Source organism: Geospiza fortis, unplaced genomic scaffold (genome assembly GCF_000277835.1).
Source record: "Geospiza fortis unplaced genomic scaffold, GeoFor_1.0 scaffold166, whole genome shotgun sequence".
Lineage (NCBI taxonomy): Eukaryota > Metazoa > Chordata > Aves > Passeriformes > Thraupidae > Geospiza > Geospiza fortis.
In genome coordinates, this window is record NW_005054310.1 from 7,254,809 (window position 1) to 7,270,334 (window position 15,526).

Sequence of the window (15,526 nt, forward strand, 5' to 3'; positions counted from 1 at the left end):
TTGAAAGCTGGTAGGTGCAAGGATACCTGGTACCCTGCAGTGCTGTGTCCCTGCCAGAAACCTGCTGGAGATAAGGCACTGTATGTGTAATATTCCCAGCAAGTTAGGGGAAAGCAGAGTAAAAGCAGTTCCCTAAGACACCCTGCAGTGAAGGATGCAGAAACATGACATAAAATCAGATAAATCAGGAAGCAGAACAAAATTATTTATAAAGAAATTTATTTTATATTTGTGTACAGCAAATATATGAAAACAAATTTGATTTGAAAAATGTATATTTGATTTCTTAAAAGTATTGAACCCTCTTATGGAAAGGTTTTAGTTATTATAAAGGTACAGAAGGCTAAAATTATACTCAAATAATACATGTGTGTGTATGTATATATATATAAAAAACATGTGCAATTTTATATATATATATAGTATATAAATAACATGTGACTTACATGATTTTAAGGTATCTTATTTAAACATCATATTTAAAATAGAGATATTAGAAAATATAGTTTGCTATTTCTACACAGTTTGCATTCAGTTTTTATAAGCATCTAGAGAGTGCAAAATTTAAACGTACAGAAATATTCTATTATTCTATACATTGTGCTCAGCTCCCACGTTTCCTCTGTCATGATCATCACCAGAATGAACCAAATTTGGAGGGTTCAATACTAGCCCTTACTAGCATCTTCTAAGAGCAACAAAAAGAAATCTATCTTACCTTGCACTGCACTATGGCATAGCTTGTGCACAAGAACAATGCATTTCCTATATTAAATGATCTAACTCCCAGAGATCACATACACCTCACCATATTGATTCATTTCATTGCATTCCATATCCTGCAAAAATAAATCTCCTGTAGGACAGCATACATTACTGTGTTTTGAAGCTTAAGTAATATATTTCTTTAACATAAGGCAGGAATATACTGAAATTTGATAATACTTAAATCGAACAGCAATCTGGAATTAAACCACATTTATGTACCACATTTTTATAGATGCTGCCTTTTTAATATTTTTTCATGTCATTCTAATGTTGCTTAAAAAAAAGGCAATTATGACCATTCCATATGCTTTCACAGTAGCTATATTTTAACCAAAGGGTGTTTGAACTTTGTATAATATGTTTATTATCACTGACATAAAAACCTCAATCCTGCTTCCATAAAAATCAGTGGTTGCTTTGTTCCTACTGAAAATAAAATTGGATCCAAACATGTTAGTCACAAAGTTTGCTAGTAGAAGTAAATACCATATTCATTAAGTCTCTCAGTGTTTAAAGGCAAAGTGGTAGCAAATACTGTGTAGTATAGCTTAAAGAACAGTATTATGCACAATTCTAAGTGTTATTCAAAAAAATCGAAAAGCAGCTGTGAAAAGCATCTCATGGGACAGTGAGTTTTGCTACATGAAAATTTCTGGAACTGTGACAGACTTTTTTAGAATTAATTTCTTACACCAACACTGTCATTCATGCCACTACATTGCCATTGCAATGGCAATGTAAAGACTGGATCTCGTATGCAGTATGCATCCAGACCAGCTAATCTTTAAAACTGGATAGTCAGGAGGGTCTCCCTCTTTCTACTGCATTCATTCCTAAACTTCTCTCTAGCAGAAACTGTCATGTTTCTGAATCCTTGTAGCAACCGACAAGATAAAGAGCCTAGTGTCATCCTTCATCTACTTCACTTTGCAAGTTTATCTCTGCACTTGCCCATATAATTACCCCCTGCAGATTTCAACTTTAATTCAGATTTGCCATACACTTGTTGAATAGGCCTTACAAACAGACAAAGCCTCATTAGTAGCCTGCAAAAGTGAGCCTTACTAGTTAAAACATTGATTTAAATACCAAACAAAAGGGAAACACAGATGCTGAGACAATGTTTACATCCTCTCAACCACACCCTTGAAATTTTGGCAGTAAATTAGCCAAAGGATGCTTTTAACATCTCATCCATCTCTTTCAGTTGGGAAGGAACAGCCATAACTACAAGTTTTTGCAAGGTGAGGCTGATGCTGGGAGATGGTTGGATACATATGACCAAAGGCTGCATGCCTCACAAGTCAGAACAAAGCAGAGATGTGCTAGGAATTCAGGATTTTCTTATGCCCAGAAGTTTCCTATAGACTGGAGATAAACACAAGTCCCATTTCCCACGCAAAAAGGAATAGTGTGTAAACCTAGAGTAACACAGTATTAAGAAGAAACTAAGAACTAATGATGTCAAAGCCTCTCAATTTAAAGATTCTCCAAAACAATCTCAAAGAAAAGAAGAAAAAAGAAAACCTGTGGACTCAGTCAATACATTTTTCAATCCAATTATACAGTAAATGCACTGGCAGGAAAGGCCTCAGTTCTGAAAAGGTGAGGAAGAAGAAGGATGGTGCAAAATGCTTTCATACATTTGAACATTCTTAGGATATAAGAGAGCAGGCAACTTGAAAACTAGAAAACATTCCTTGTAAGCTGTGTGGGATCAACGCAGTTTTCTGCAGGCTTTGCTTCATCCTACAGCTCAGCTTTGCCTGTTGGGGCAGGACTGCCATTAACGCTGCCTTCTCCAGCGTTGTTCTTGTCTGCTGGCTTGAAAGATAATGAAGCAGAGTTTGTGCAGTACCGTTTGCCAGTTGGGCGAGGTCCATCATCAAAAATGTGCCCCAGGTGAGCCCCACACTGAAACAAAACACAATAGAGTATCAGCGTGTGTGTGCCGCTTGCTCAGTGCCATCACTGCGCTGTTAAGCAATGACTGGCAGCTGCTTCCAAGGAAGCCACTGGTGCCTACATCGCCCTTTCAAGTGGGATTTACAATCTAGATTTATTTGCAGGAGTGATCTAGGAAGATGATCTTCTGAGATACCACAGGCACCAAAGGCTCCAAGCCCAAATTTCCAGGGTGTTTCCTGTCACACCACTGCCTATGCTTGGTTGGACCACCATTTCTGAGGTGTTTCTATAATGATTTCATGGCAGGAGCACAGCTAAAAACATGGTGGTGAGGACAGCACTGCCCATGCTTCACTTACTGCTGTAAGGATATCTGTGTAAGAAAGAGACAGCCTCAGCTCTGGGGTCTCCTCAGCCTGCTACCATCTGCTACACCCCTCGGTAGATTAAAAATTAAACCCTTTGGTAATTCTGGCAAGGACCTAAAGCACTAAAGATATTCTTTGGAGTGTGCTCTCACACTTCTCTTTTTCCCCCCGTTCTATAGCCTGGCACTCTTCTGAGCATCAAGGTCCTTCTGGGTGCACTTCTTGCCCCTGGAGGGGATGGAGCCCAACCTACTCATCTCATAAGAATTTCTCCAGTACATACAAGACAGGGACAGGTGACTGAAAAAGACCTGTAGTGTAGATATGTAAAATATTTTTTAACTAATAATCTCTGTCTGGGAGTAATTATAATTGATACTGAATTTTGCTTTTTGTAAGGAATATGAAAGTACAAATGGTCTGCTGCCACTTTTGCTCTGTATGAATCAGACCCAAATACTTGCAGTGCTATTCAGGGTGAACACTACTGATCTTGTCTGTAAGAAAGGTAACAGTCCTTTGCTTTACAAGGACTGCTTTACAAATACAGTATTTTGAGGAAGCTAACCCTGCTGATCCTTATTCAAAAATTAAGATTACTATCACCGCACATTATGGCTGACAATTTATCTGGATAAGAACTTCTTGTAATTAGTCACTTGAATTCCACAAGTTCATTTTTACAGCCTGCCATGAGAAACAAAAAACTAAAACCTTGCACTGGAGAAATATTTATCTTGAACAGGAAAGTCATGCTGCTTCACCAAAGAGCCTTGGCCTTTCAAGTCAATAGCAGATCTCAGTGAGAGGTGGAATGATGTAATTGAGATCACAGACCAGCTCACAGGCTCACAGTCAGACAGCAAAAATTAAAGACTGCAAATTATTCTTAACATTTAATTAATTCATAGTATTCCAAATACATAGAGGCAATAGTGACTATTCCAAACTCTGAATGAATTAGTGATGGCAAATCTCTACCCTGCAGTTGATGTGTTGCTAATGTTCTCCTGCTGTTATGGCCTTTAATTCACCAAAGCAGCAGGAAAGGTGTCTGTAGAAGCTCAGTAAAGTTTCGCCTCCAGGTTAAACTTTCTCAATAGACTGAAAGGCTGGGGGAGGCTCTCACACCAGCTAGGTGGGACAGAAACTCTGTTCATTTAATGAGAGCTGAAACAATAATCTTCACTGCCTTTAGGAGCAGGGCAGGTAGACGTGAAGCTTCAGTGCTCCCACCTGTTGGTTGCACCCACGCAAACACATCCCACATCCCACATCCCACAGCAGGCTCCCTGCATCTGATGAAGTGTCACTGAGACACCCATGGCAGTCCAAGGACTGCCTCAGTGACACTTCATCAGATGCAGGGGCTTCCAAGGGCTTCCAGCCTGTGGTATCAGCAGAACAAACTCCCACAGGCAATAGAAAATGGCATGCATGACTGGGTTAAGCAGCAGTTGCTCAGCTTTGTAAGGAAGGAAGATAAAAAAAGGGAAGTAAGTAAAAGGAAGTTGAATGGGACCTAGAGTAAACTAAGCTTCAAGTTTTCTTCCTGAAAGACTGCTGTTTTGCCATCCTTTCCTTCATTATCCACTGCTTACCCTTTTTATAATTTTCCTTTACATTGAAGGCCTTTTTTATGTTAGCGTGTGCAAAAAACCTGAGCTGTTTCTGAACGTGGGGCATCTAACAATGAAGCATTTCACCTGACTATAAGCATACCTTTGGGGGGAAAAAGAATTAAGTGTCCCAGGGAGAGTATTTTTCTAAATGCTCAGCATCCTAATTAAATCATCTCATCTCAACTAAGAGTGCTTCAAAACCTCCTGGCTGGAAGTGTTAAACAGATCTTTTCCAGACTAACATTTAACAAAAGATAAATCATTCCCTCTCTACTGGACAGAAACAGAACAAAAGAAACTGCAGAGAGAAATGGTCTATAGAAGTAATATATTCACACACAGACTACAAAGACAATCTATCAAAAAGGTTTTCCTCACAAAACCTGAGAAGCTGTATGAAAGTCCAAGGCAGTCTCATTACCTTTTTGTGATGGCAGAATCACTCCAGGATTGAATTACTGCAAAATTTGTTACCTTTTGAGATTACCCCTCACCAAAAATTTATGTGGTGATTCTCTGAATAGAGGACTCTATCAACTCATCTGCCCTAAACAGAAATGTATTTCAGTCCTTTGTATCACAGTATAAGAAACCTGGCACTCAGCTGAGAGTACAAGGATGAATTGTCTTTACTGTCCTCCCCACACATAATAGGTGCTGACCATTTTTCTAGGACATGTATACATGCCTGCAGAGCCTCTGGAAAAGAAATAATTATCTGCTGCAGCCTTGCACATAAATACATTGGGCAGAATGAACTGGGACAGTGAAATGGTTAAAGCATTCCAAGTATGTATTTGGGAGCAGGAAAGGGGGGGGTCACTGCTAACTGTCAGTATGCTTGGATCTCCCAAGCCTCCTGGTTCTAATATACTGATGGAGGCATGGAAAGCGGCTTGCAGTCAGCTGCTGCAGTTGAGAGTCCAAGCTATTGGTGTATAAACACTACTCTTGTGACTACAGAATTTTATTGATTTCCACAGGAAAAATAGTAGCTAGAGAGACCACATGGAAAGGGATGCTTGAACAGGACAGAGGAAAAAAACAGATGCAACCAGTTTTACAGTATTCTTCAACTGCATTTGTACTAACTTCTACCTGTCACTAATCACTAACCTTTTAAATACACCCAGGGTGTGTTCCAAAACCAGTGAAAGTTATTTCTAGGATAATCCCATGGATGTATTTGATTAATATTACAGTGATTTCCCCCTGTGTTTGCTTTCTATAATGAAGAACATTAAAAAGATTTCTTTTATTCTCTCAGACAGGTGGGAAGGACTTTCAAAGAAAAATCAACTACTTTTTCATCTGCAAAGGATTAATAAGGTTTTGGGTGTGCGAGATGGTATTTCCCTTTGGTTCTACCAAGGTCTGTCATATCAACCCCACTGCTTTGCAGGTTGTGGTAAAACTACGTTTTGTTTTTTTTTTTTTTTTTTTTTGCAGCTGAATATGTGATTCACACTCCAGGGGCAGATACACAATGGAGCACTATTAGGTGTGCTGAGCACTGGCTGCAAAGATGCTCACCACCCCTCAAGCTATTTTCCCGTGTGACTTGATCATCTATGGAATTATTGCCCCAGGAAGCTGGAATAGCTGATAGGAAGAGGAAGTTGCTATTGGATTATACAGCAAATATGACCTTGGTTGTATTTTTTTCTTCAAATTCAGATTTTAGTTTTGCTTTGATTTTATGGTGTCTGCATGTGACTGCTGCTAATATTGCTGGTCTCAGGTCTCTTAACACTACTTTGATTAGTAACAGGTAAATGACATTCCCAGATTCCTTGGCTGGCCACAGGCTTCCTTGGGCTTCTCCAGGAGCTCTGGCCATCTCCTGAGGTGTGTCAGCAGATATAGACTCAGCAAGTCGGCAATAAGCAGATTTTAGCACTGTTCAGGCCAATAAAGCAGAGCTAAAGAGACTGGACTGCATTTTTGATTATTCCAGTAACCACTGCTGAAGCATGAGCTTCCCAATCTGCAGTCTCATGGCTACCTTGCTAGGGAAGTGGATATGCCCACAAAGTGTTGAATGGGTCTTCTACAGCATATAATCCATGTAAAAACTTCAGAATTTCATAGTATACATGACAAATTAGCAGACACCCTAATTTGGCCATTAACATATTGGGCCATATGCTCTATGCAGACTGAAGTTAATGGATACTCTTGAGAAGTTTCTCCACACACTCTGAGCCTTATATATGAGGTCTGACTGACTAGTAAGAATGCAAATTGTCAGGGATAAAATCACTTACCCCTCACAACAATGCTGGAAGAAGAGCAAATTATCACTGCCCAAATGAAGCTGCTCCTTCTCTCAGGAGGAGTTTGAGAATGTGGAGCTAGAGTACTGCAAGCTGCTGGCTACAGCTGCTGAACACCAATGCAGCAGCTTCTCCCTTTGCTAGGTAATGATTATGCCATTCCCTTCACAGAAAGGAAGGCAGCACAAAGGATGAGAGAAAGTAGAACAAGACAGATTAACGGAAAATTTGGGCATGTTTTGAATGACTACTGACTTCATTATTACGGCGGATGGGATTATTTGAGGCAGCCATTAGGACTGTGCTGGGAATGAGTGTTGGGAGCAAGTTAGCATGGATGCACAGTAATGTAGAGTGATGGAATCAGCACACAGACACTCCACTGCTCGCTCCACTGCTTTCGACTTCTCTCAACTGCTCACATGTGGAGTCAGTTGGACAGGCTCAGGCTCAGAATCTCCTTTAAGAAGGGACCCTCTTCAGGAAGACTATTTTTGTACACTCAGCACCGAGTCCAACCATTTACATCTGCTCTGTTAAATCTCACATGAGACAACAATGTGCATTCCAATGATCCCTTTGTGCCTTCAGCTCATTCCGCCCAGCTTTTATGCCTATGACCCATTGTGCTCTCTCACAATTATTACTATTTAATAGAACTGAAAGGTTTGCAAATCTCAAGGAAAGTACAGCACACTGTAATGGTTTTTGCAGCCTTTGCCATTGGAATGGTCTGAGTGTGCTATAAGCTAACCTGACTGCAGGATATCTCAATCCGATGCATCCCATAGGAGAAATCATCGTTGAAAGCAATTGCATCAGGACTGATCACATCATAAAAGGAAGGCCAACCTGGAAAAGAGGAACAAGATAGGTAAAAAAAGAGGGTGTCTTTGTGGCAGATAGCATTGCAAAAACCAGGACAGAATCACACTTTGAAAAATGTTTATCTGATTCCAGAGCATGGAAATAATGAAATGGAGATTTTTTTATCCTAAATCCCTTAGGTACTTTGGAAAACTTCCCCCCCAAGTACAGTTGTTTACAGGAAAGGACTAAGCTGCCCCTAGCTGCCCAACCTCCATCTCCACAGGGATTCCTGCACTCCATCACAAGCAGTGATAGCAGTTTAGCTTGGGGACAAAGGTCCCAGGTAAGGCAATTCAGCTTTAAGCACGAGTTTAAAAAAAACCCCACAAATTCCACCCTGAATATAAACAGCAAGGCTTTATGGAACAGAAATACTTTTGCAATATAAAGACACTTTAAAAAGTCATTGGGAAATTGCAGTTTAGAGCCTCAAAACATGCCTTAACCTTTGCCTTCCCCAAGGCAAACCCAAAAGGATGTGTTCAGGCACTGAACACAGGTAAATGTGTTCACACATTAGAGGTAGTGAGATGATTATTATTGGGTCTCATGCCAAAACAGTAATGAGTGCTTCAGATCAGACATGGACAGGTGGAACCATAAATATGACTGTGTTAGACACTAGTGGAGGATCTGTATGTGGTCTGCATCCAGGATAAAACAACTGCACTCACTAATGTACATGTTCAAAGCAGCTGATGGCTGAGCACTGAGCTGCGTGACCTAGATGATGATATGTGTACCTGACCTACCAGTAATGGCCACTTACTAAAATAATGACCTTCCACTCTTTAACTATTCCACACAAAGTCTCCCCCTCTGCATAACACAGGTAAACAACATGGCAGTGGTGACCCAGAAGATGCCTACTGCATAGTAACTTCTCAGCACTCCTCAAAAACCATCATAATGCTCCATTTCCTGAAGCAGGGTTCCCACATCAGCAACTGACAGGCTTTAAGGTCATGTCAGCATCTACCAGTGCCCATCTGAAATCTCACCAGCTATCTGTCCTTCTCATTCAGTCTCTTGCCAAATATAACATGCACAGGCAGCTCTTGCTCTCTCCCTGTATTACCCATATGCCCAAGAATAAAGAATTTCCTAGTTTCTTGTCCTAATATTTGTTGAGCATTTGCTACTGAAGATTTCATAAAATGACTTCCAATAAGCTATTAAGAAACACAGCAGTAGCTGTGAATCACTGCATGCAGATGAATGAAGGGTGTATACAGCTTTCCAAAAGACAAGTGAGTAAAATTTTCTCTAAGTAAGTAAAAGGAGAGTGGAAACTATCAACTTTTCCGAATGTGGGTAGAGAAAATGTGTAAACTGGAAAAAGACCCATATGTCTTCAGTTGTATCCTAGATTATTAAATATGGAAGAAGATTTATAAGGATGTAAGCATAACAAGGCTATTTTTTTAAACAAAGAAATGCTCAGAAATGTGTTTTTCTTCTTTTTCAGAACACACAGATAGTAGCATTTCTAAGCTACCTGAAGGCGTTGTAAGTCCTATGCTCACAAGGTGCCTCCTACCACCACAATTGTTTCCACCCCAGAACTACCTACAGAAACAAGAAGAGTCATCGCCCTCGCTCCAATTATTACAAATGGAAGAGTTACAGACAACAGGCAGACTGAGGAGCACCCTGAACAAGGAAAATATCCCACAAAACAGGAACTCAAAACAATGCAGCAATGCTAACTGTAAAAAAACAATTTATAAATCCTTCCCCTCATGCAAAATGTTACTGTCAAACAACTACCTTCACAAACAGAAAAGGAGTAAACACACGACAAGTTTTGTAAAAGGGGTTATCCTGCTGACAGAAAAATTGATGTTTCCTAATTGGTGGCTCCTTTCCAACACCATTTGTCATCTTCTTAGCTGGGCCTCTGTCTAATGAAAATTGAGCTAGTCAGAATATTTTTAATGAAGCCTTATGTGTTTGTTTGTTTGTTAATTTAATAATTTTGCAAAGCAGACATTGCAGTTTGCCCTTGTGTGATGGCAGAGGAATTTCAAAGAGAGAGCTCTTTGGAACAACCATCTGATCATGTGAAAGCCTTTAGAGAAGGCAAACTTCAGGGTTGCAGAAATTCTCAAAGAAAACCATGCCTCCTTCATTATAGCAATGAGGGGGAAGCTTCAAAGACTGCAAAACAGAGATTGAAGCAATCTGTGTCTTGCTGAGAAAATTATCTTGTGAGAAGAGCTTGGAGGAGATGTATTTATGTCAGCTTTGACATTAAGAAAGACCATCCATCCTTCTTTCTCTGGACTTCTCCTTTTGGTCTTCCCATTCACCAGAGAAAAATTATTTGCTTTGGATGCACTCCATACACTTCTAAAAATGAAGTCATCTGAAACCTATATAAACAGGCAAGCTTCTCCTAAAGTAGTCTTTGTACCCAACTGGAGTGACTTCAGATTAGACTGTCAGTTCATGCTACATGTGACACGTATTCCAAAGGCTCCACCACTGCCACATATGGTCCTCAAGAGAGGGACTAGGAAACAAATCTCCACAGAGTGTATTTTTAACTCCCTGCCAAACTGTCTCTTCTCGAGTTACAAGGCAGGCCAGGCACCAGCACTCCCAGGACCAACCACTAACTCTGTGAGGGTTAACTGAAAACTGAGCAAACCTTGGAACAGACAATGTCCTGAAGGGCACAGTGACACACACTGTCATTCTGCTGACCTTGAGAGGAAGATGAGTGAATTGCTCATTGAGTTGATGAGCCAGACTGACCAGAAAATCAATCCCCTTTTGCAGTCTCATTTCCTCTCCTGAGGTAGAGTGGAAAACCCATCTGATAGCTTGCTAAGCCTTCTTGCACCATTTTGTCTGCTTCAAAAGCTGCCAGGAACAAGTTGTAGCAGCAGTAGTCTGCTTGCCTGCACATCAGGCACCTCCCAGTGGTGCAGAAAGCCAGCCTTAAAGCTTCTGTCTATACAAGAAGTAAATGACTCAACAGTGGCCTCCACTTTGCAGGCCCCAGGCTGCTTCACCTGTCTCCCTGGCTGCAGCCCCTCCACTCCTGCCCTCCTGCCTCCTTCCTGCTGTAAGGCTGCAAAATGATTGGCTACCTTTACATTTTAGGCTGCTGTAAGCTGTCCATTAAATCTTCAGCTCATCTTTGAAGGCTATCTGGCTACTTGTTAAGGGCATGCTCCTGTAGGGATAGGGATGAAGATGACCATTTTGGATCTCGTGCTTCTGCTAAGCTGAGAGAAACATAACCCTTATCACAGCAGAGGCTGAGCACTGGTGGAGACCCTTCGCAAATCCTGGTTCCAAGACTCAACCCTGCTTGGATGATGGCTCTCTGTCAAGCCTAGCCCATATGTGTTGGGCAACAGGAGCCAGGCCATCCTTTCGAAGGATGGTAAACATACTAGCTAGGAAGAAATAGCCTCTGGAGGAAAGGGGCAAAGGGTAATTGCAAGAAAGAAGATGAGGGTGGAAGGAGTTTACCAGATGAATGAACAACTTCAAATGATATTCACACTTGTGTGTGTGTGAACAGCAACTAAGATTTGTGAATACATTTATCCTTGAATGCAAAGTTTAGTTTGAGGGGCAGTATGACACAGCAATTGCCAGCAATTTTTATTGCGTTATAGACACTTTAAATGGGTTCATTCTTAGATTCACAGACAGTTTGCACCACACTGGCAATATAAACAGGATTTAAAATAGGAGTCTGTCGTGTTTGTGTTCACTCCAACAACCCTTTTGCATGGGAGTCAGGCCACTATGTCCTAAGGGCCAGTTTCTGGTAAGTTAATAAGCAAGCCACAAGCAATGAGTAGTTTTTCAAATATACAGCAATTATAATTTCTTAGATCTAAAATACACTTACTAAAGCAATGAAACTTTCTTCTGTCAAGTATTTAAGTGAAAAGCATGTGTAAACTGAACATTACTGACAGATCATTTCCGCTCCATCCTGCATGAGTAACAGAGAGGATCTTACGCTGCTGGGAGTCACACATAGAGTCATGTCCTATTCTTTCTCTTTTGAGGACAGTCCCCAAATATTTTGTAAAAGCTGTGTAGCATTTCTAAAATTCACTCTACATGCCCTCACCAAAACTGAATCTTTTGTGTTGTATAATGCTTTCCCTATTCTGGAAAAGAGACAGTGGTTTATGCCTCTTTGTCAAAGAATGCTTTCTTGCCTGGTACTGCCCTGGGCAGCAACACAGGACAGGGAGAAACAGAAACATTGAGTCTGGTAACCAATGCTGGATGCTGCTTTTGCCACTCTGGGCAGAGGGCTTAAAATCATTCAGAAGAGGCGATCTTCGTTCTCACTTCCAAGACCTCCTATTCCAGATACCTGATTGAGTCTGTATTTCTAATGAGCTAGTCACGGTGGGCACCTATACAGGCAGCTGGCACAAGGTGGGTACCAGGACAACACAGCTGCAAGCTCACAGCAGTGTGTCCCAGAGAGCTGACAAATTGAACAGTCAAACTGACATGCCAAAGTAGCTATAGTGCCAGAGGAAGGCAGCAAACACAAATAGTGTGCCCATAGTCCAGCCCTCATTTTGTGCTCCTGATACAAATATGAAACCCCAGCAGGAGTAGATTGTTTCTTTCACATTAATCCAGGAAGCTCCAAAGACCCTTATTTTGTGGGCTACTCCAGGATTCTTTCTTGGGACAATCCTGACCTCATGCAGAAAAAAGAAAGACATTTTGTTCTCAAAAACTTTTGGAAAGTAGTCTACCTGCTGATTGATTGATCAATTTTAGAATTGTTATGCTTACATCCTAATAAATCCTTACATCTCAAACTTCCCTCCAGTTTTGCAAGTTTGCACACATTTTACTGTAGTTAGATCTCCAACTTCCTAGTAGATGGATGCAAGCACATAGACATCTAACAGTTAGAATTGTGCCTCTATAATTATTTGCAGAAGCAAAATGGCAGGTTGCTTTTGAAAATCAGCCCTGCGAGGCTATTTTTTCCCCTTTCCTTAACTAATACTCTTTTTGACATTGTTTTGAACAGCACAACTGCAATCTCAAAGCATGTAATACTCTGACATAATTCCCATCTCATACACCTGCCAACTGGAGAGTTCCAGTTTCTCAGTAACTGTGATGTCCATGGTTGTTTTTCATTTTAGATCCCTAGGAGATTAAATCCAACCTGCATTTTATCATTCTTTGCTGTAATTATTCCAAGCATTTACTTCAGTGAGTTATTTACAGATGGAGAAGTAGGGGGAGATGGAAGATGTTAGAACTACCAAATGGCACCAGATGTAAAAGAAGACCTTGACCTGAAAAATACCTTGTTTCTCTGATGTGCTGTATTTTTAGAATTCTGATTCCCTTTTAACCTAATGTGGATTAATGAAAACCCAAAGGCTTTTTAAGGTACAGTCTCATCATTTATCTTCACTGAGAAACCATGTCTGTGTAAAAACATAAAGTGTATTAGGATTAAAAAAAGGTAATAAAGCTTCTGCTTTGAAACTGCTGTAAAGCTGAAGGGTTTTCACTTTTTTCTTTCTCAAAGGTTTATTGAAACAGAATCTGAAAGACATAGGCATCCACAGCTGTAACTTCTCACATAAAAGTTTAATGTAGAACTACAAAGTGACATGTTGCTATTATGTAGGATGCCTGTACAGATATAGGGCTTTTTTTTTTGGCTAGCACAGAACATCCTGGGTTATTTTTCTTAATATCTCCATGATGAGGAATGAATAATGAATATTCTTACTCACAATTATTTTACTGTGAGGTAACACTTCTTTCTGTGGAGGTTCATGTAATTTATCTAAATGTAGCTAGAAACAGAATCAGGCATTGAAACATTCTTGTTCGCCAGCAAACAGATTTACATTAGATATATATTCCAATGGGAAAAAAGATGGCCATTCCTTTCCAGCACCATCAGATACAAGAAGGACAACACAGAAATGCTTTTCAACAGACCACACTGAAAAAGCATCAGAGTGGTACTAGGCGGGGGTTGAAGGGAACAACACAAAGATAAAATGAAACTTAATTTTGGAAGAAAAAGTAAAGATAGAGCTTCTCTCTAATACTACCTGTCTCTAACAGCAAAACTGGGCTATTGCAGCAGGCAAATACTGTGCAGCCAGAACAGTGTGGGAAGGGAATTTTTCAAAACAATTGAACTTCTAATAGCAGCTTTTATGAGACAATTGCCATCTGTTTTTTCCTTTATGTTTCTCACTTGGGAAATAAAAAAAAGTGAAAGCCATGAATAAAGGTGGTATTTGTTTTCTTCCTTTACAGCACTCTGAGCATCCAAACAACTTACCATGAAACAGCATATGCAATCCAGATTTATTTCCTTGTTGGTGGGAGGAGGTTATATTTGTTTAAAATTATTGTTAAGGGAGATCTGAAACTTAGCGTCTACAATTTCATTTGACATCTGAATTTTTCAGAACAAGACTGCCCCTGATGTCTCTTGAGCAATAAAAGCATGGGGCCTACTCTCTTTAGCAATTAATAACTCTATCACAATACTGCTCTTGCCCTAGCTGCTTCCTTTGTGCTTTCACTGTGGTCTAAAATACTGATTAATACAAGCTGGTTCTTTTAGAGTCTTCCTCTGTAATACTCAACATGAATGTACAAGGCACTGCTAAAATCTCCAGGTAGGCAGGAGCTAGGATCTTCCTCATGTCTTACAAAGATTGAGTTACTAATGGTTTCTTTCTTGGTTCAGGTTCAACAAACTACTGAACCTAACTCACTTCCTCCCAAAGGACGGGTTTCTCCCCTCATCTGAATAGTATCTCTTGTTACTTTAAATCATGGCTAATGTTTTTAAAAATATATCTTACACATAAGTCAGCTGTAGATCTTCAGCATCAAAGGAGCCAAACAGAACTGTGTGAAGCAGTGTAACCTTAAGCTATAATTTTAAAATACCATCATGAAATCTCTCAAACAGTTTTCAAAATTTACTGTTGACCTAATAACCTCAGTCCAAAGCATTCAACTTCAAATAGTTGTTTTTGTTTTCCCTCCAAAAGCAGTATTGGTAAAACAAATATATATATTGCAAAATACCTTGAAATTTGTATATCAATGAGTTATCTGTGCAACTCACTTAAATTGCTAAAGTTTTCATAAAAAATGAGTAAATCAGGATAGCAGTAGACCTGGCAGGCCTTAGATGGAAGTGATTTGATAAAATTGGAATTCTAATGCAATATGTTCACAGAGAAAGTTAAAAAAACCAAGCAAATGCAACCTTGTAATAATCAACATCTGGCACTGAAATGAACAGCAGTCATAGATGAAATACATATTTGAAAAATTTGTCATGGTGTCTTTCAAGTAATGAACATGCACAAATTGTTTGTTGAAATATTTTCCTTTTAGTATTGTTATGCATGTCTGGGAAATAAAGTTTGTAAAGAACAGCCAGAACTCAGCTGCATGCTTAAAACTGAAACCACAGAGGTTACTGAATTAATTTTAATACCAAAAACCCCAAAGCCTGTACTGTCTTCCTTTTGCAGCTATATTCTTTCTGTGAACCTCCTTCACTAGTGCCTCTAGTATTGAATGCTCTAGCAGACAAGACAGGACAGCTGGACAAACACATTCTCATCTCAACTGTAAAGTTATAATTTTCCCTTCCCACTAGTCTTCCCTTGAAACAAGGGAAAGTGTTACTACACTGAATTAAACAAAC

General features: G+C 39.9%; 1 protein-coding gene across 2 annotated transcripts in view; it reads right to left on the reverse strand.

Moving 5' to 3' along the window:
• Positions 1-202: 202 nt before the first annotated feature.
• Positions 203-15,526, reverse strand: part of MSRB3 (methionine sulfoxide reductase B3) — a 59,183-nt gene continuing 43,859 nt past the window's right edge. For both annotated transcript variants that reach the window (XM_005419238.2, XM_031055619.1), the window contains 2 exons: positions 7,697-7,794; positions 203-2,682 (listed from right to left, as the gene is read on the reverse strand). In XM_005419238.2, the coding sequence (XP_005419295.1) occupies positions 2,518-2,682; positions 7,697-7,794 (263 nt within the window). In that variant the 3' untranslated portion in view covers positions 203-2,517. The remainder of the gene's footprint in view (positions 2,683-7,696; positions 7,795-15,526) is intronic.